This window comes from Pelodiscus sinensis, chromosome 4 (assembly GCF_049634645.1).
Source record: "Pelodiscus sinensis isolate JC-2024 chromosome 4, ASM4963464v1, whole genome shotgun sequence".
Lineage (NCBI taxonomy): Eukaryota > Metazoa > Chordata > Testudines > Trionychidae > Pelodiscus > Pelodiscus sinensis.
The window spans coordinates 83,862,988-83,882,958 of record NC_134714.1 but is presented as its reverse complement, the minus strand read 5'-3'; the positions used below and the strand labels follow the sequence as shown (position 1 = coordinate 83,882,958).

At 50.1% G+C, this 19,971-nt stretch overlaps 1 protein-coding gene across 3 annotated transcripts in view; it reads right to left on the bottom strand.

Annotated features, from left to right (window-relative positions):
• The window catches only part of DGKZ (diacylglycerol kinase zeta), an 86,916-nt gene extending 75,886 nt beyond the window's left edge, over positions 1-11,030 (bottom strand). Inside the window, exon 1 of one of the 3 annotated variants that reach the window (XM_075927589.1) lies at positions 10,612-11,030. In XM_075927589.1, the coding sequence (XP_075783704.1) occupies positions 10,612-10,763 (152 nt within the window). In that variant the 5' untranslated portion in view covers positions 10,764-11,030. The remainder of the gene's footprint in view (positions 1-10,611) is intronic. The other 2 variants (XM_075927590.1, XM_075927587.1) reach the window with 2 other exon arrangements.
• Between the last annotated feature and the right edge of the window lie 8,941 nt (positions 11,031-19,971).

Sequence of the window (19,971 nt, the reverse complement as noted above, 5' to 3'; positions counted from 1 at the left end):
GTACTTTACAATGTTCCTGACATATTTCAGCTTCCTGGATTTTTTTTTCATCTGGCCTTCAGATATGAAAGGCAGAGTGATTTAACACCTGTTTAGATTTGTCATCCATGTGATGAAATGAAAAGTATGCCGTTTGCAATAAACTTTGCATAAAATAGTTAATTTGCATTTAATTTTAATGGTTCAAAGAATGTCAGGCAAAATGGTCGGCCCTCACTCATGTTCACTTCATCAAATCTGGCCCTCTTTGAAAAAAGTTTGGACGCCCCTGCTATAAGGTAACTCTGCTATGGGAGCCAAGCCCTGTAATTGACTAAGGGCATTGTTACATAATTGACGCCTGTTCTCTTTAAAACATTGTAACTTTACTCAGCACTCAGAGAATGTTTTAAGCAATACCACCCAGAAACTTTTGTAACTACAACTTTATTATTATACAAAATACTGTATGGGAAACATTAATTAGGGAATGTATGTAAGAGAGAGTGAGTGCTTGGATGATGAATGAATGGTTCTGAGAGGTGCCAGCCTGAGAATACAGCAACAAAGGGCTGAAGAAGGCATCAGGTGCCAGTGCAACCAAAAGGTGTCAAGTGGAGAAACCCAAGTACTGGAGGTCCACCCAATGAGATCACCGACGAGCACCTGGCAGCCACCCTGGAGACATCAGCATGATGCAGCAATTTTCATAGAGTGGCATGGGAAGAAATTCCTATAAGAACTGGACTAAAAAACTATGGAATCAGAGTCCAAGGTTCTGCTGCCAGCCTACCAGGAGCTTCAGATGCGCATCTGATCAGGACTTTGCTCCCCACTACCATCACTTGTGTACAGAATACCTGGCCAGTATTCTGTCACAAGCAACTTCCAGACTGGTAACTATAACAAATACACAGAACCTGAATGAATGGATGAATGAATGTTTATATGTATAAGGGTTAAGTAGTTAAACAATGTTGTTTGCTTCTATCTTTTCTTTTTTTTTATCATCTTTACAATAAATGTGGCTTTTTGCCTTATCCCCCTCATAAGATCCTGCTTGCTTTTATTTGGTACAACAAAATGAGGGAGGATGCTCTGGGGATGTCTCCTGCAAACAGCATATTGCACTCTCCTTAGAATGGGGGTGGGGACAGGGGCATCCTCATATAAGGACAAGAGATGACTGACAGTCTGTGGTTGGAGGCACTAGTGTGGGGTACATAGTAGGGATGTTAAAATTAATCAACTAATTGAATAGTTGTTGGAATTTCATTGACTATTTGATTAGTCGATAAGGGCGCTTCCGATTTTGAAATGTAGCAAGAGCCCACCTGGCTGTTGCTACATTTCAAAGGTGGAAGTGCCGCCATTTGTTCTGCCTTTGAAATGTACAAGAGCCCCAGCAGGGCTTTTAAGCCGGCTGCCCCTATCACCCTTTCCTCTTCCCTCGCTTTGGGGGAGGTGGGGAGCGACTAGTCGACTATCTGATAAGCTTTAGCTTATAGCATAGTCTACTAGTCAATTAGTCGCTTACATCCCTATTACATACAGCAATGAGCAACAATATGTCCTGAGTGTTAATGACAGCTTGTACCAGGGTGAGAAACAGATTGTGTGTCTGGGGCTTTTGTTATGGATTATTTGAACTATGTTCTTGTAATAAACCAACACCGTGGATGTCTAGCACTGAGACAAAAAAGCCTGAAGTGAAGGTATAGGGTCACCTGAGGGGGAAAACAGGCAGGCATGCCTATCATGCAGTGGCCTGCTAAAGGAGGATGCTCTGGGCAGGATTACCTAATGACAAGCTCATCAGATGAAAGAGCAGTTTGCACCTCTGAGCAATTGTTTCAGCCTCGCCACAAGCTCAGTAAAACAACGCTCTATTGGTTACCCTGGGTTCACCTTACTGAGGTTTCCTTCACCAGCATGAGGGCTAGAAACTATTTACAGCTGAGATTTCGGGAAACAGGTCTGTGGCAAGAAGTGAATTTGACAGCCACAGAATTGTGGGACACATTGCATCCTGCCTACATGCTTCTGTCATGGCTGGGATGGGTCAGTTACAGAGGTGAGAAGGGCATTCAAGTCCCCAAACCTATCTGGTTTCTTTGCTAAGGCTATGGACTGGGGCTAACGAGTCCTCCCAGAGGTGCTGGCCAGAGCAATGCTGACACTTACCCATTAGAGTTGGACTGAGAACCTGACAGTGTCAGATGGCAAGGACGTTCACTCAGCAGGCTGGCACTAAAATCAATTACCTGAAGGAGGTAACAGACTCCATCTCTCACCACAGAAGCGAGCAAGTGCGGGCTCGAACAGGCTCCCGAGAGTCAGCTCTGAGGGGGACCTGGGAACAGCAACAAATGAAACGAGCACCAAAAAGAGCAGAACTGGAAACGATATTTAGGGGGCTCAGAAGCCTCCAAAGAGACTGACTGCTCCTCTGCATTACACCGAGAGACCAGTCCTAACTCAGGTCTCTGCCCTCCTTCCACAGCCAAATCACACTGACAGCACCTCCCTGTTCTTCACCTGCCCACCTCACCACGGCTTGGTGCCTTTACTTTTTCACAGGCCCAGGCCTGCCCAGCCAGTTCACAACACCTCACCACCTGCAATCAACCCCACTACTGTCCCCAGAGCTTCTTCCCCTGCCTGGCTGATACCAAGCACTTCTGCTGTCTTGCTAGGGCCTGTGTCCATTTTGCTAATCCTCAGAACTTCTACCTGACCTACATCCTCTCCACCAGCACCCAGTACTACTCCCTATCCCCTCCACACTATTGCCAATGTCTCTGCTCCCACAATCCCAGCATCTCTCTAATCCCCTTCTAAGGGACCCATAATCACTCCAGCAATTCCTGTTCCTGGCACTTTTGCCCCCTGCATTATCCAAGATCCTGTGCTCCTTGCCAGGCCTACCCCTAACTAGGCATTAGTGATGTAAACTCCCATTTAATTGGTTAACCAGTTAAAAGGAAGGGAGATCAGGGGTCCCAGTTGGAGCAGCCCCTGATCATGGGGCACCTGAGCCCGCCAGAGCAGCCCCCTGCCTGTGGTGGGCAGGGAGCTGCTCCAGGCCCCCACTGGTTAACCCTTAACTGGTAAGCCTGACCCATTAAAGGTGAGACTGACCCATTAACCAGTTAAAATTCAGATCCCTACTACAGATGTGAATGGATAACCAGCAAGCATCACCCAGTGATGCTTATCGGTTATGGTTAACTGGCGGGGGCTGAAGCAGCCCCTTGTCCACTGCATGATCTTGGTAACTAATTGACCATTCATTATCAGTGGGAAATAGGAGTTATTATAGAGAACTTTCTGGGTGTCTGGCTGGTGAGTCTTGCCCACATGCCCAGGGTTTAGCTGATCGCCATATTTGGGGGCGGGAAGGAATTTTCCTCCAGGGTAGATTGGCAGAGGCCTTGGAGGTTTTTCGCTTTCCCCTGTAGCATGGGGTACAGATCACAGCTGGAGGATTCTCTGCATCTTGGGGTCTTCAAAGTATTTGAAGGCTTCAATATCTGATACACAGGTGAGAGGATTATTCTAGGAGGGGTGGGTGAGATTCTGTGGCCTGTACTGTGCAGGGGGTCAGACTAGATGATCATAATGGTCCCTTCTGACCTTAGTCTGAGTCTATGAGATCCAGCCTGATTAAACAGCATTTTACGTACCCAGACACCCAGCATTTCTGCCCCAATAGGACCCATTCCCACACCCCCAATGCCCAGCCCCTGAGTTCATTACAGACACCTCGCCATCCTGACAAGGCCTGCACCAACCCAAGCACCTCTAGCTCCCAGAGGGGCTGCACCCTATGCCCACATCACCAATAGATAATGCCAACGCCCCTGGAATGAGAAACAGGCCCAGGCAGAAATGTCCCCCTCCTACCTCTAATGAAGAGCCCACTCCTCCAGGACCAAGGGGTTTGTTGTCCAGCCTACCCCTAGGTTTCCTGTCCCATTGATTGGATTACATCTTCCTGGAAGGGGCACTCTGCCCCTAATCAGATTAGGAGACCTTCCCCATTCTCTACAGCAGTGAGCACAGAGACCCAGGCAGGCAACTTCTCTGAGCTCTGCAGGGCAGCCAAAGCAGGAGCTGTAGTTTGCCACCTCCCCCACAAACAAACAGAAGTGTCAGCAGAAGCAGCTGCAGCCAAAGCCCTTCTTCACTTTGACTTGCTCATGCTCATTATCTGTGAAGTGAAAGGAAAGGGAAGAAAAGGAGGGTTGGAGGTTTCACCATGGGCCCCAGCTAGTGCATGTGGATGGGTGGGGGGGGAGCAGTAATCCTTTCCCACCCGCCTGCTCCAGAGCCACTGTCAGGTGCAGCCATCTTTGAAGTCTCTAATAGGACTTCGGTGTTGAATTTTTCAAGTAAACTGTGCTTGGACCACAGCAGTTTGCAGACTTTAATCTTTAAATTCTAGGTCACCCCCATGGTCTGGGGTCTGGTCTCTGTACAGCAATGGGGGGGGGCAACCTACAGCCCACTGGGGTTTATGTTTGGCCCCCGAGACATTTTGTTTACCGTTGCCCATGAACAAAAGGTTGCCAGATTCTGCTGGTATTACTAAAGTGACATGCACTTAAGGCAAGGGCACACAAAGTGAGGTGTGTGCTGACTGCACACAACTGAGAGAGCCATGTGCTCCCTCTGCAACCAAGCAAGTGCTGCCACGGTTCAATCGGCACACCCTGCAAATTCTGGGTATGCAAGTGCAGTTAGCAAAACTACCCCTATCCCAGGGAACCATCTTGGTTACAACAATCTTGTGGCCCACTGAGATGAAGGAGGGCCACTCATGTGGCCCATTCACTAACCTAGGTTGCCCCTCACTGCAGTACAGGTCTCTTGGTTCCTGGATCCATTCCACTGCAAGACCTCTGCACCTTTAGCTGCCTCTCCCTGCCACAGCATGGAGATGTATATACAAGGCCCTATGTATTCTGCAGCAAAATGGGCCCATGTTCTGTGGCAAGGCCCTTTGTTTTGACACAAGAGCTACAGCCTGAAAATTCGGTAATGGATTTAGATAAATTCATATACACAGAAACACAGTGAACAATACAGTTTGTGCAATGGGAAAAGGAAACAAGGAGACAGCCCAGCAGAGTACAGACAACTGCACATGAGGGCTACATCAACTCCTCTCTCCCACCTCTGCACACACATTAACACATACATGGAACAAAGAGACACCAAGTCCCCAAACTGAGTAACACCTCAGAGAGGCGTAGGCAGGAGCTCGTTTTGGTTTCATTTTTTGCCCACACATTGCCTCACCTCAGAAATGCTCTGTAGTGTAGCTGCTCCTCTCCCTACCCCATCCCCAGGGTCACAGTGCAACAGCATAGTGCCAAGGGAGGTCAGCCAGATTCAAACCACAAGCCAGCTGGCAGCTCCACTGTGGGGCTTGTACACCATCACTGCTGATCAGTAACATCCCCACCGCTTGTAAGCATTTTGGTCTGATCATGTTATTTATCTCCTTTCACAAGGAACCCATTACACCCCATGGATAGGCTATTTCAATTGCTCATCTTTAGGGCAAGGAGGGTCAGGAAAAGATTTAATCCCCATCAGATGTACACACTCATCCACTGTGGGAGGGACTTCTCGCTGCTCACTTACAGCACGAGGAGTGAGGTGGCCTGAAAGGTGGTGGGGATTAAATTCCTTATCACCTCGGCTCCAATCTCTGCATCAACCCAATTAAAAGAATTGTCCATTCTGGGTCCAGATCATGCACTGTGCATTTGTCTTTATCCGTTCCGGAGCCAATTACTCCACCCTCCCTTTAAGGAAATTACAAGTTACAGAAATAAACCTGTTCTCAGAACACATCAACCTCACTTGCTGCAGTTCTGGCCTTCAGAGAAAATTGGTGCCACTGCCTCTTCCATCTAACAGGCCCATACCCAGCGCTCCACAGAGAGCAGGCTGCACTTTATTAGAGGTGGCGCCAGGTTAACAGGTATTGTGTGCCACCAAAGCCTGCTCTGGATCTCAGAGAAAAGAGTGAGAAGCCAGGGGAATACCCTTACAACTTGGATTTGTTGCCCCTCCAGTGACACCACATTTTTCTGAGCGCTCCGAGTGGGATTGTAAACAGCTTGCTCTATGCTGCAATCCACCCGCAGGATTCCATTTCAGTGAGGTAGTGGTGTTGACAAATCAGGTGTCAGCTATGTGAGTGGGCGGATATCTGGGGCATACGTGCATAGCTGTGGGGCAGAAGGACTGGCATTGGATCAGTCTTTCCTACACAGTATTGCTTGAAGTTCTTTGCACTCAGTGCTTACCTGACTGAGCCCAGGAAAGCTGTAACCATGTTACCTGAGACTACAAGATAATCTAAAAAAATGACCAGTGTCAGGTCTGGGCAGTGCTAGGATGGGAAACTTTCAAGGCACAATCAGGAGCTTTTGAGAGTGGTGTGGGTGAATCAGCAGTGAGTGCCCTCCTGTCTAAGTGAGGACTGACCCAAATGCTTAAGGGCACTGTGCTACTGGGGGGGGGGGGGGGGGGGAGGGGGGGGGGGGAAGAGACATCTTTCAGACAGGATAAAAATCCAAATTCCTGATCACTGGTGGTCATGAAAGGGCCTCGTGGATTTAAACCCAATGTACTGGCCACATTCCAGCCTAAACGAGGTGTATGCTTCTCAGGCAATCACCATTAGAAGGAAGAACATCCCAGGAAGAAGGGCTGTCTAGCATAATCTTCCCCAAAATCCTGCTCCTAATACACTAAATTGCCACCCCACCTCACTTATAATCACGTGGGATTCAAACCCACTTTCCACTCTGAAATTCAGAGGGGAGCCATCTGTATAGCAAGTGAAGCAGCTCAAAGCTGATGTCCTACATCCCACCTCAAGGATCATTGTACAAGGACTTTCCCCTTTCTCCAAGGCACATCAAGATGTCTACCCCACACACACATTTTTTCTGCAGTGCCCATGACTGATGTTCTTAAGTGATGTCTCTAAATCATCCCCAGCCAGTCAGGAACAATCTACTCCTCCAGCACAGTGCTTCTGCTGAGAGAGGTTAGTGATTCCAGCAATGATGAACAGCACAATGTCATGAACACGGAGGATACCCCCTTTACCCACTGCACCTTCTCCTATACTGTCCTGCAAGACACACCCCACCTTTCTCTCACCAACAGGTTCGCACACATCATAATTGTCGCCGTACAGACTATACTGCAGTTTTAAAGGCGGAGAGACATTTTCTAATCTTGGGAGTAAGACAAGACACGGTGTCATGCACTATGCCATCCGCTGCCGCCAAATCTGAAACCAGAGCAGAAGGAAGCAGCCCCATTCTGTCACTCAGCCTCTGCTTAGAGCCAGACTCTGATGGAGTAACCTTGGCAACACATCAGGCCTGCTCACAGCAATATAAGGGCTGGAATGGGAGAGAGCAAGCAAAGGGGGGTAGAGAGGGGGCTCCTAACTATAGCATGTGAATCACAAAATGGGTGTATGCCTCTTTGTCCTGCATGGAACCTCAGCCTGAGGCCCTGACGGAAGAATCAGATCATTGAACAATAATTTAGTGCTCCAGAGCATTAAGGAGGAATGGGGCAAACACAAAATCTGGCAAATTCAGGTGGACAATGAGGGAGGAAGCAGCACACGGGAACGTAGGGTAAAAAACAAGCTCCTTGCAGCCCAGGGGACATCATGATCATTGCCTGAAGGGCCTGGTAGGTTGCAGGCTGGCTATGCAGGGGGTAGATGGCACTCATTTTTCACCTGTTTCCCAAGGGCTGCAGGAATGTCCTGTGACAGCTGGAGAGGAAAAAGAGACGTTACTCAGCTCTAAGCGCAGAAACAAATCAGGGAAGGAGGGATGATTCTGTTTCCCTTTACTCAAATTACATTCAGTGAGTCAAAGGAAACAGTGCTCAGAGCCCAAATATCTCCATCTTCATCTCCCTTATGTCCAGCTCACCTCCAGGCCATTTCACAGCTTAGCTAGGCTTTTCACCTGTACGGTTCGCCACCTGTCTCAAAACTTCTGACATTACCAGGGAAAATAACTCTCACATACTCACCCTCACCCAGACGACAGTTTCATTTGTGTAGCTATACCGGGCCTAGAATATTGGAGTGGGGGCGGGGGTGTGGCTGGTATGTCAGGATCAAGAAGCATTGTCAAAGCTGTGTATGACCTGCCCAGGACTGCAATAGCAAAGGCCAGGAGGGAATGAACAAGGTGCATTTGAATCACACTTTTATTTGCAAACTGCAACCAAGCTGACAACAGCATAGCAACATGTATCATACAGGTAGGATTTCCTTGGTATACCTAAAGCTAAGTGCATCTTCCAAAGTGACCTGTGTGATAACACAAGGATCCAACCAACTTTAACCACAACATCTGGCCCAGCCTTTCATCACTGCACATTGTTTACTACCTAATCAGACACCAGGCCACTGTCTTATGGGCAGGAGCCTCTAATTACATCTCTAGGATTGAAATTATGGTCTGCTCCTATCCACACCATAATCCTCCTACGCAGAGCTCCCTACTCAGCCCAGCAAGGATACATCTGTGTAACACAGAATCCATGGGTCTAAGGACAGCAGTTTCATCCTACTTGCCAGGTGCACAGACCCACTCAAACCTTCCGTACATACCCCATCAGAGCGAGCTGTAATGATGCTACTTTGTCAAGGAGGAAGCAGAAAGGTCAAATTTCTTTTTCTGAAATGCAGCTCCTCAGTCCAAGGAAAGATTGTGGCCCAGTGAAATGAGCTAGAAAGTAGTACAAGATACAGAGGAAGACATGACGCCTGCTCTTATGGCTACAACTACATTGCTGAACAAAACAACCCAACATAACTTGTGGCAGCAAATCTCAGAGCCCAGGACAACTGACCACAGGGATCAAAATAGCAGTATATAATAGGTATCTACAGTGTTGGGCTTGTGCTGTAGGTCTCAAAACAAGTCAAGCGTACCATCTCGAATTCCAGCTCCTGGGATATCACTCCTAACACATCTCTTCAATAGCCAAGCTGTCTCCATTCCAGCCATGCTCTTATCTCTAACTGGGCAAGAGAATGGAAATAAATTGTTCTAATGGTTAATTACCCCATTAAAAATTGTTTTTAACAAAAGGTCATGGTGGGTTCACCAATCCCAAACATTTTAAAATCTGTCTGTTTCTCTCTAAAAGCTATGTTCCAGGAATGATTTCAGGGGAAAGTCTATAGTCTGTGTTTCAGAGAAGGTCAGGTGAGATAGTCACAATGGTCCCTTCTGGCCTTATAATCTATAAACAGTCCTGCTTCCTCTCAGGACTCCAGGGCAGGCTGATTCAGTGCAAAGATGGGAGGGAATTCCTTTCACAATTTAAGGAGAGGAAGAGACAGGGGCTTTATATCTAGGAGCTGCTGGACTCTCCACCTAAACCCACACATGGAACCTCTTCCACTACTTTTGTGAAGAGAATTCCCAATCTAATTATTTAGCATTTCTATTATATGGGCAGCCAGAGGCCTCAGTGAGGACTGGGTATACACAGTGCTTGGCACTGTACATACACAAATAATACAAAGATATGGTCCCTGTCCCAAAGAGCATATAGTCTAAATTCTATAGGAATCAGCAAAGAGCAGGAAGTGAGAACCAGCAACCACACTGGATCAAGTTCTCTCACCAGAGGATATGCAATACAACCTGAGAGTCTCAGGAGTAATGGAAAGGTATGTCTAGGGGTGATGGAATAATAGTCTTTCCTTATATCACCTCCCACTACAGCAGAACAAACCAATGGTCCATCTAGCCTCCTCTTTTATTTCCAACAGTAGATGCCAATTTGATGACACTGTACGCTAGGATTTCTTGCTGACCCTACCTTGTGATCAACTGATGCCCTGAAGTAGGAGGATCAATATCACTTGCACAAAAGTTAGTTTCATTGATGTTGTACTAAGAAGTCTTTGCCTTTCCTGACCAACAGTATATTGCAGCAGTGCGTTCCAAAGTGTAAGCATATGGTAAGCAGCAAAGTAAAGGAATCCAATGGCAAGAGCATGGGAAGGGGAAGAAATGTTGGGCCTCGATTTATGAAGTGCTAAATTGGCATTTGGAGATAAACTCTACATTCTGCAGGAGACAAGCTGTAGCATAAGGAGTATGACAATAAAGGCTCAGGCCTTGTCTGCACTAACAAAGCCACAGCTATACTGACAAACATTTCTGGCAGAGATGCAGCTTACCCAGCAAGAGAGTCCTTTTGCCAGTATAGCTCATGCCAGTTCCCCACGTGAACTAAGGCAAAAGTACTTTCTTGCAGCTACAACTTGGCTAGGGCTTTTGCGGGCATTGGGGGCATGATTCATTTCCCCTCCCAAGCCACACAGCTATCCCCACAACACTTAAGTGTAGACCTTAAGACCAGCGCTGAGAAGGAGCCAGCTCTGGGCACCAGCACAGCGGGCGGCTGTGTCAGAGCGTCCGCAGGACCCTGAGCCAGAGTCCACATTAAGACACAGCAGGCAGGCGAGGGGCTGTGTGCTCAGCCTGGCCGGGAACGCAGGAGCCCCTGCCCGCCTGCCCCACTGCCCACAGGGCCACGCTGGCCCCTCACCTGCGCCCGAAGAGCCGGAGCCCCGTGAACCTCTTGTTGCTGTGCCTTCGCCCCGGCGCCGGGCCCTTCTCCGGCTCCAGCGAGATCTCCGAGCCGGTGGAGGACGGGGAGCTGGAGGCGCCGGCCTCCGCGCACCCCTCCTGCGGCTCCATGACCCGCGCGGGCTGCGCTCAGCCGCCGCCGGGCGCCCCTGTCATGCCCCGGCGCTCAGCGGGGGCCACCTGCCCATGCGGCGGGAGCGCGCCGCGGAGAGCCTCGCGCCGGGGCTAGGAACGCAGGGCCCGCCCCCGCCGCGCGCCCCGCCGCCAGCCTGGCTCATGCCCCGGCCGCGGGCGCGTCCCAGCGGGCGGGCGGCCGGAGCGAGGCAGGAAGAGGCAGCGGTGAGCGGCGCAAGGTAGCGCCCGAGGACCCCGATAGCTGCCCGCGCCACTGCCTCGCGCCGCGCGCCCGCCGGCCAGCGCCCCCCGGCGGCCCCGGGCTGCAAGCGGGGCGGCCGGTGCAGGGTTCTCGCCTCCCCGCTCTGGGCCGCAGGGGAGAGGCTGCGGGGAGGGAGCTCGGAGCCGCCCCCACGCTGGACAGTTCCCAAGGCCGGGGCGCCGCATCCTACTCCGAGCAGGGGTCAGGCCGCGAGGGAGACCGATCAGTCAGCGGAAGCTGCAGGGGGGGGGGGATCTTAAGGCGGCCCCCGGGGAGCTGAGTGAAACCCCGGGCAAGGAGCGCTGCGGGCCCCCTCCCCCCCACAGGTGGACAAGACCTCGCTGCTCCGCTGGCTCATCAAAACTATGACTCCTGCACAGCGCAGGGCAGCTAGTTTGGTGCTGACTGTGCAAATAGTGCCACCTGCTGTAGCGCCAACACAACTGAACGTGTTCCGTGTAGGCCTGACAGCTACATGCCACCCAGCACTGACCCTCTTGAGCTTGAATTAAGCGTCTGCTGCCCTGAACTTCCTGAGAGCAGTGTCTCGTTGGTGCCAGGCCAGCACAAAGACTTCTCAGCAGTGCCTCTGTCATATTTGGGTTAGCTCATCACAGCAAAGCCACATCCTGCCAGCCCTTTCACTTTCATGCAATTGTCTCAACACCTTGTTTGTCTTAACCCATTAAAGAAGCCTTATCTGACACAAAATCAGCCTCACATGACAACAGTTAACACCTCAGAGACGAAAAGTTGCCTCACAGGGACAACACTCAACCCCACTGATCCTCATTAGAATGAGGATGGTGTTGTTCTGGTTAAGAAAGAGCTAACGAAGACTCCCGTTGCACAAGCTTCCACACAGCACTGCCAGTCCGCACCATCTGTGACTCTAGCTGTGTGAACTTCCTTGCAGTAGTGCTTTGTTTTTATCCTAGATTTCAGGCTACCTGGTCCCCATCATCCCAAGGATCATCAGAGGCTCAGCTCCAATCTCATCCATTCTCTGTCTAAATGTCAGACATGTCCCAGAAATGCCTTAACAAGTTACCAAACAGGAAGAAAGTATTATCCATGGACAGTCTTCAAGACAGTTAACTTGGTTCCCCAAGTGGAAACCGCTGCTGCTACTCACCTTTGGAGCATTGTAACCTGCAAGCAACTCACATAGCAAGAAGCTGTTAGCTACCTTGAATGGTGAGGCCTTGCTAGAATGGGAGTGGTATCAATTGGAAAAGGTAGCTTTGAAACGAACCCATTGCTTCTCAGTGGGCCACCCCATGCCTGATGCCTGTGTCTACTACTATTACTGGCCTGTGGACCACAGCAAGGTCTGTGGAAACGCCAAAGTGTTTATACAACAAAGGGAGGAGAAGGACTAATGCTTAACATTTATCCAGTACTTCTGTGAGGAGGTATTCACTCCAAACCACCTCTGCAGGAGTTAAAATGGCTCAGAAGGACCTGCTTGACAGGATGGGCTGCACTGGATGAGATATACACTGGATACACAGCCCTAATTGAATCTGAAGCCCAGCAAGGCACGAAGAGATGAGCAGAAAGGACATGCTCCATGGGGAGAGAGTTAGCAGTCACTCTCAGGGATGAGAGGAAGGAGTGGGAAGAAGCCTAGGGGAAACAAACGGAAGGCTGAAACCATCTGGACCTTAGCTGCTGCTTGTAGGGTCCCTAGGCTGGAACCCAGTGTAGAAGATGGGCCTGGGTCCCCTACCAGTCACTTTGGGAGTAGCACAAACAAGACAATGAACTTTGAAGACTGTCTGAGGTAGGGATGTGAGCGACTAGTCAACTATCCGATAAGCAAATGCTCATTGAATAGTTGACAGGCTAGTTGACTAGTCGCTTCTCTTCCTCCCCCCCCCCCCCCCCCCCCGCTGCCTTTATTAGAAAGATGGAGGGAGCTTGGTAATGCAAATATCTGTCACTCTCTCACACTATGTATGTCTCTGTCATTCTCAAGCGCTGTCCTTTCACGCTCATCTCCCAACCCAACACATTCGTGCCGGGTTGTTGTTACTTCTTTTATTGCTTGCAAAGTGTGCTATTTTTGGTTTTTGATAGGTCTGTGCATTTCATAGTTTTCCTTTCTCGCTTATGCTTACATTTAATTCTTTAAGTAGTGAGTTCTAAAATGGTGAACCTGTCATGACTGGAGTAATTACCCCTGTGGTAATAGTTGCTCCTGGAAGGGGCTGGCATGTCCCTGCAACCGCTGAGAAAGGCAGAGCAGGGGGTCTCCACAGGCTGTCCTTATCTGCAAACACCACTCCTGCCGCTCCCATTGATCAGTAATGGGGAGCCATGACCAGTAGAAGCTGTGGACTCTGTGCCTGTAGATGAGGGGCAGCACATGGTGCCAAGGAGCCATTGCTGTACATTCCAGCTGCTTTCAGGAGTGGTGCAGGGCCAGGGCAGGAGTAAGCCTGCCTTAACTCCACTGCTCCACCACCTGAAAGCCATCTCAGTTAAATGGTGCCCAGCCAGAGCCTGCTTCCTGAACCCCTGTCCCAGCTCTGACCCTCCTCCTGAACCCAACCTGCTGCCCTGAACCCAACCTGCTGCCTTAGAATTTGCACCGTGATCCCCCCCCCCCCCAGACCCCAATCCTCCACCCTGGGCTAAGCCCAGAGCCCCACCAACACTCTGAACCCTTTGGCCCAAGACCAGAAACTGCATCCCCACCTCCTACCCCAGCCTGGTGAAAGTGAATGAGATCGGGGAGGAAGGGGGATGGAGTGAGCAGGGTGAGGCCTCACAGAAGGGGTGGAGCAGGGGTGGGGCCTCAGAGAAGGGGCGCAAAGAAAGCGGGACAAGGGTATTTGGGTGTGAGGTAGCTCTTACATTCCACTTAAATTGAAAAAGTGATCTTGTGGTTAAAAAGGTTGGAGACCACTGTCCTAAAGCCTCATTAGCCCTCTGCCAAGAGGACCAGGACCAGGGCTGGCCTTAGACCGATTCCCCCAATTCCCCAGCATGGGGCCCCACGCCTGAGGGGGCCCCGCACCCACGGAAGCGACGCATGTGCCATGCGCCAGGAGCATGATGCTTGCGCGGGGCCCCCCAGGTGCACAGCACATGTGTCGTGACGTCCTGGGCGCATGGGGCCACGCATGCGTTGTGCTCATGGGGCACGGTGCATGCGTGGGCCCCCGGGCACACAGCGCATGCGTCGTGACGTCCGGGACGCACAGTGTATGTGTCGTGCCTCTGGCGCACGACGCATGCGCCATGCTGCCTGGGGCCCCGCGCATGTGTGGACTCGCCCCCGGAATCGGGCCCCACGCTTAGTAGAGCCGGCCCTGACCAGGATCATCTCTCCCATGTTACAGCTAGGAAAACAGAGGTAGAGAGGGAAAAGACCTGCCCAAGATCACATAGGGCATCATGATCAGAGCCAGAATTAAAACACAAGTGATTCAGCCCCTCACCTGTGTGTTCAGCATCTTAGAGTGCAAGGGCCTGTTATGCACTGAGCCCTCTCCCAGTTCAGCCAGACAGCTCAGGAAGTAAAGCAGCATCACTCACACTCCTGTCGCTACTAGCAGGAAGCTGCTGCCCAACCTCAAAAACAAGAGAGCTTTCCCTCCCCTCTATTGTTACACTCACTGTAGCATCCTGTTTAAAATTGGACTGTGAGTCTTTCTGGGAAGGGTTGTATTAATGCAGTGTCCAGTTCAATGGTGCCCAGTACCGATTAGGGCCTCTGGATACAGATAATGATGATAAAAAAAATCAAGGCAAGGTGAAAGTGAGGCCAGATTCTTGACTGTGCATCTCCCCAAAGGAACCATCTGAATTTTCCATGGCTGTGACCCATGGAACAGCTGCTTAGGCCTTAGAATCAGCTCCCTTCGTGCACATCAATTCAGGAAAGCCCCAGGGATATGGGAGGGACTGTTTAGGAGCTTTCAAGTTAAAAGCTACCCCATGTCCGCTTCTCTCTTTATCCCCCATATGCCACAGAGCGACCTGGACACTAGTTCTCGAGTTCCTCAGCAGATAGATGATCCTGCCAAAGGCAGCAGCCTGCTAAATCAGGTGAGTTGCTTATCTCCCTGCCCAAACCACCATACAAGTTGTTCCAGCAATATGTTCCTGTGACCAACAGTGAGCACTGGTCCCCCAACACCAGATTCTCCATCTTAGCAGCATGCTGTGGGCCATATCATACTTGCTAAATGGCGAGACATGTGCAAGAAGCATGGAGCTATAAAAGTGTATCACTCACCAAGCTCTGCTCTCCAGTACAATTTCCCCCTCTTTGCACCAAGCTCTAGCAATATTCTGTGCAAAAGTTCTGAATAGCAGTATCTCATATTCTGTACGGCTAGAAAGACCGGTGAAATCACCTACTCCAGCCTTGCACATGCAGGATGGGCACCTGCTGCTTGGCCAGCTCTAGCCACATCCCTCTGTTTTTGGTTGAAGAATGGGCAGCAACACCACACACACACACACAGGATGGGCTGGTAGCCAATGAGGCTTCCTCCTGTTCTGCACCTGAGTGTGTGGGAGCAGGATCTCACTGCAGCTCAGGAACTTGCTGGAAACTCCACCCACCCACCACATTCTCCATTATAACTGATTTCAGGTCACGGCATTTTGTTCAGAGTCAAAAATCCCATCCCATCTCCTTGATGGCTGGGAATGAGAGAGCAGCCTAGCTAATGCATATTCCAAGGAGATGTGGGTTAAACCAGCTCATCTGACAGCTGCCTCAGATATTACCATTCTCTCAGACTGAGTGCATACAGACTGGGAGGGGGAAGCTCCCCTGCTGGAGATCTGGGGGTTTGTTGTTGTGGGCCAGGCACCATTCAGATATGCTTAGGCCTGGATGTCCCCACAACCTTTTCTTGGCAGGAGTTAAAGAGTCTCACCCACAACCCATTTCTAGCAGACTCAAGCAGGTGGGGAGTGAAGGGGCAGACAGTCTTATGTCCTTCCCTGTCAGCTTGTTCCCACAGACTACACTCTCCTAACGGGATCAGATGCAGGAACAAACTGGCTGCTTACATAGACGCCCTTTGAGTGCTAGAGCCAGGAAAGCTCAGTACCCTACCACAGACAATGGGAAAAGGGAAGGGGATTCCAGCAAGGATCTGGAACATGGCAAGCCCCAAGGAAACCTTCTCCCTCAAGGTGGAAAGATGTAAGTGGCTGCCGTCAGCACTAGAAGCAGAGGACATCAGCTCAGCAAGCAAGAGAAATCTAACACAGACCAGGCACAGTGGGTACCGTATATTTGTGGCCTCTGATGAGTGCTGAGGGACGTCCCATGACTGGTGCCGCCACATCTACTGTAGTGCAGGTGGTTGCTCCTTCCTCACTGCGCCCTGGATCCACTCTCCTGCTTCCCCTTGGGGCTTTGTTTTAGTGTCATTCCACGGGCAGGTCCTTGCCAGCTCTGCACCATCAGAATCGGAGGAGACTAGAGGCTTTGTTCATTCTCTCCACTTGGTTCCTCTTTCTGCACTTCCTGAAAGCACAGCTGTTGCTGCACCGTGCTAAACAATGCTCTAGTTCTGGGCAGCCCAAATCACAAGCCAGGCTCCTTTGCAGAGGTGAGATAGATACCCACATGCCTTTCCAGAGAAACCCCTGCTTCAGCCGAGGCAAGAGGAAAAAAGCCTCGGTGCTCAGGACTCTAGGACAGAGAAATCAGTCCCGCAGGGGCAAAGCACCTCAGATCAGCCTGACACTCTAAAAGAGGCAGCCTCAGTAGCAAATGCACTGAATGGAACTCAGTGCTTGCCTGGACTCAGGACTGAGCCAGACACAGCAAGCAGCACACAATACATACTGTAGGGACAGTTGTACCATGCTTTATCTCTCCAGGTTCTTATATCCTACCTTCCCTCGGGACCCCAGCACCTTTCAGAGACAAAAACTTTCACCACAGATTAACAGACCAACAAAACAAGAAAGCACAAAAGTAAAGTCACCATGGCAGAACACAGAGTAGGCCTCTCCCCCCATCACAGTCACATAAAATGGCAGCTGCCCAAGACAGGCAGAGAAAGACCTGAGCTATTTAAAGGGACAGTACACAATAAAACTCTCAGCAGTCACATTTACAGCTACTCAGTCTGTTATTACAGCTGCTTTGTTCTCACTCAAAATGGCACCAGCTAACACTGAGCCAGTCTCTGGCAGCGGCAGTTCAGAAGGCAGTGCGGCAAACAAGCTACAGGCTTTGTAGAAATGGCAAACACACATTCGACTATGAGGAAATATGAACATGTTTCTTATGAGGAATGTTCATACTTGAAACTCACAGCCACCCTCTGGGACTGTCCACTGTAACATGGAGAGAGCTAGACAAGAATGAGCACTTTTACAAATGTAACCCACATATCTAGTGGGTGTGGTTCACTGTCCTATGTAGTGGCACAGGCCACTTACAATGAGAGATAAGAATGAGTGAATTCCACAGTCTAAGCTGAGAGCCAGCTGGCTTTTTAGCTCAAGTGGTAGAGGCTCCTACACAACGCTCCCAAGGTCCCAGGTTCAAATCTGCCTGGTGGCTGTTACAAGCGGGGGGCTCATCTGGGATTTCAACTGGGTCTCTGAAGCCCTCAGCTAGGGGAAGTATGTAACTCACTCACCTAGGCTACATCTACACTGCAGAGTTTTTGCACAAAAACAGCCAGTTTTGCACAAAAACTCACGGAACGTCCACACTACAAGCATGTATTTGCGCAAGAAAAAGTACAGTAGATCGTCAGAAGACAGGGCTTTTGCACAAGAGTTATTCCTCTTTCTACGAGGAATAAGCCTTTTTTGTGCACGAATTCTTGCGTAAAAAGGCGTGTGTGGACGGACAACAAGAAACCCCTATTGGAAAAAGCTCTAGTGCTCGGGTGGCCATTCTGTGAATGGCCATCAGAGCTTTCTTTGTGCAAGAGCATCCATGACAGTGTGGACGCTTTCTTGAGCAAAGGCACGTCTCTTGCGCAAAAGCACATGGCAGTGTGGACACGCTCTTGCACAAGAACTTTTTGCGGAAGCTCTCGTCCACAAAAAGTTCCTGCACAAGAAGCCTGCAATGTAGACGTAGCCCCCGTGTGTGTGGTTCACTGTCCCATGAAGTGGCACTCAGACCACTTACAATGAGAGATAAGAATGAGTGAGCTCTACAGCCTAAACTAAGACAGCACTGGCTTTATAGCTCAAGCTGTACAGGCCCCTACATTAAGCTCCAAAGATCACAGGTTCAAACCTGCCTCTAAGTGGTTACCCACACACATAGACATTTCATAGGAATGTTACATTTGAATAGTTGATGAGATTTCCATTGACTATTTGGTTAATTGATGAGGACTAGTGCATTTGGCCTTGTGCATGTCAAAGATTGAAATGCTGTGTGGAGCCTGGGCTCAGTGGGACTCCTCAGTGGCCCCAGGGCTCCATGCAGCATTTCAATCTTTGAAATGCACAAGAGCTCCTATTGAGGCTCTTGTACATTTCAAAGAGGAAGTACGGCAAGGAGTCTGGAGACAGCAAGGGACTCAGAGTCCTGGGCTGCTCACGTGTTCCAACTTGAAAAGTCCCAGAGCCCCAGCAGGGACTCTTGTACATTTCAAAGTTGGAAGTGAACCGACTTTTAAGCCAGGTCCCCACCCAGCACCCGCTCTTCTTTCCCCCTTGCTTCCTCTTTATGATAGAGGCAGCAAGGGGGGCGGGCGGGGGAAGCGCCTAGTCAACTAGTGTGTCACCTATCTGATAAGCTTTTGCTTATTGACTAGTTGACTAATCGATTAGTCGCTTAGATCCCTAGTACTCATCTTAGTATGAATCTGCTCAGGAGTCAGGAAACCTTTAGCTCTTATCATATACCTGCAGAGGCTCAACATAGCCCATACTTGCTGAGCACAGTTACAAGTTAGAAGAGCCAAGCACAGAATGTCAGTCTCTGAACCAGAATTTGGGATGATAATTCCACCAGACAATATGCAGGGAATTGTGGCCCTCTTAGTCCATTTCCACTGATCAAGACTTTGCCACACAAAAGAACCCATTATTCTTCGAGATTTCCACATTTCTGTAACCCCTCCCTTCTATGCCCCTTCCTTCATTACAAAATGGACTGGTAGGGCTAACACAAGCCAACTTTTCCTGTACCCTTTATAGCCTCCAGTTACTTAGGCCACATAACTTCAGGAAAATGGTGGGCATTTTGAGGACCTGTTCCTACAGAACTATGGCCAGGTAAATGGAGACACTATTACAGACACATCCCAGAAAAGGTACCTCATTGGCTCCCGTTCATACTACAAGACTCAGCAAGCCAGTCTGTCTTAACATCCATATGAGAGGACCTGACATTGCTGACTCCTCCCTACCATGCAGTTGTTTGTGTCTGCACCTAACTTGTCAGGCAGGCAGGCAGGCAACAGACCCAAGGGCACAGCATCCCTGACATGGGATCTCTTTGCCCCAGGGCTCCCTGGCCAGCTCCTGTGTTACTGTGTGCTTCCAGGAGCCGGCCAGCAGGTTCTCCTCTATGCTGCATGAGTACTAAAGCATGCTCAGAGAACGTGTCACAGAGGGAGGATGGAGGCAGACAGGACTAGAGCAGGACAGTGGGAATGGCACATGTCTGCCTTCAATGCAGCCAGGCTCCATCATAGCCCACCACCTCTGAAGCCCCACTTGCCCCTCCCCAAAGTTGCATCCCTGCCTGGGAGCTGAGCCCCTAGTGCTAGCAATCACCATGCCCGAGGCAGGCTACAGCCTAGTGTGGAAGGGGGAATCGCTCATGAAAATCCAACAGCCCTTCACTCCATGGGCACAGAGCAGATGGTGCTTCTAGAAAGAAGAGAGCCCTTGAGAAAGGCTGACCCAGACTCACTGCCCCTGCTCTCATCAGCCTGAACCAGCTGCACTCCCAAAGGTGGGCTACAGTGACCAGCAGCAGGG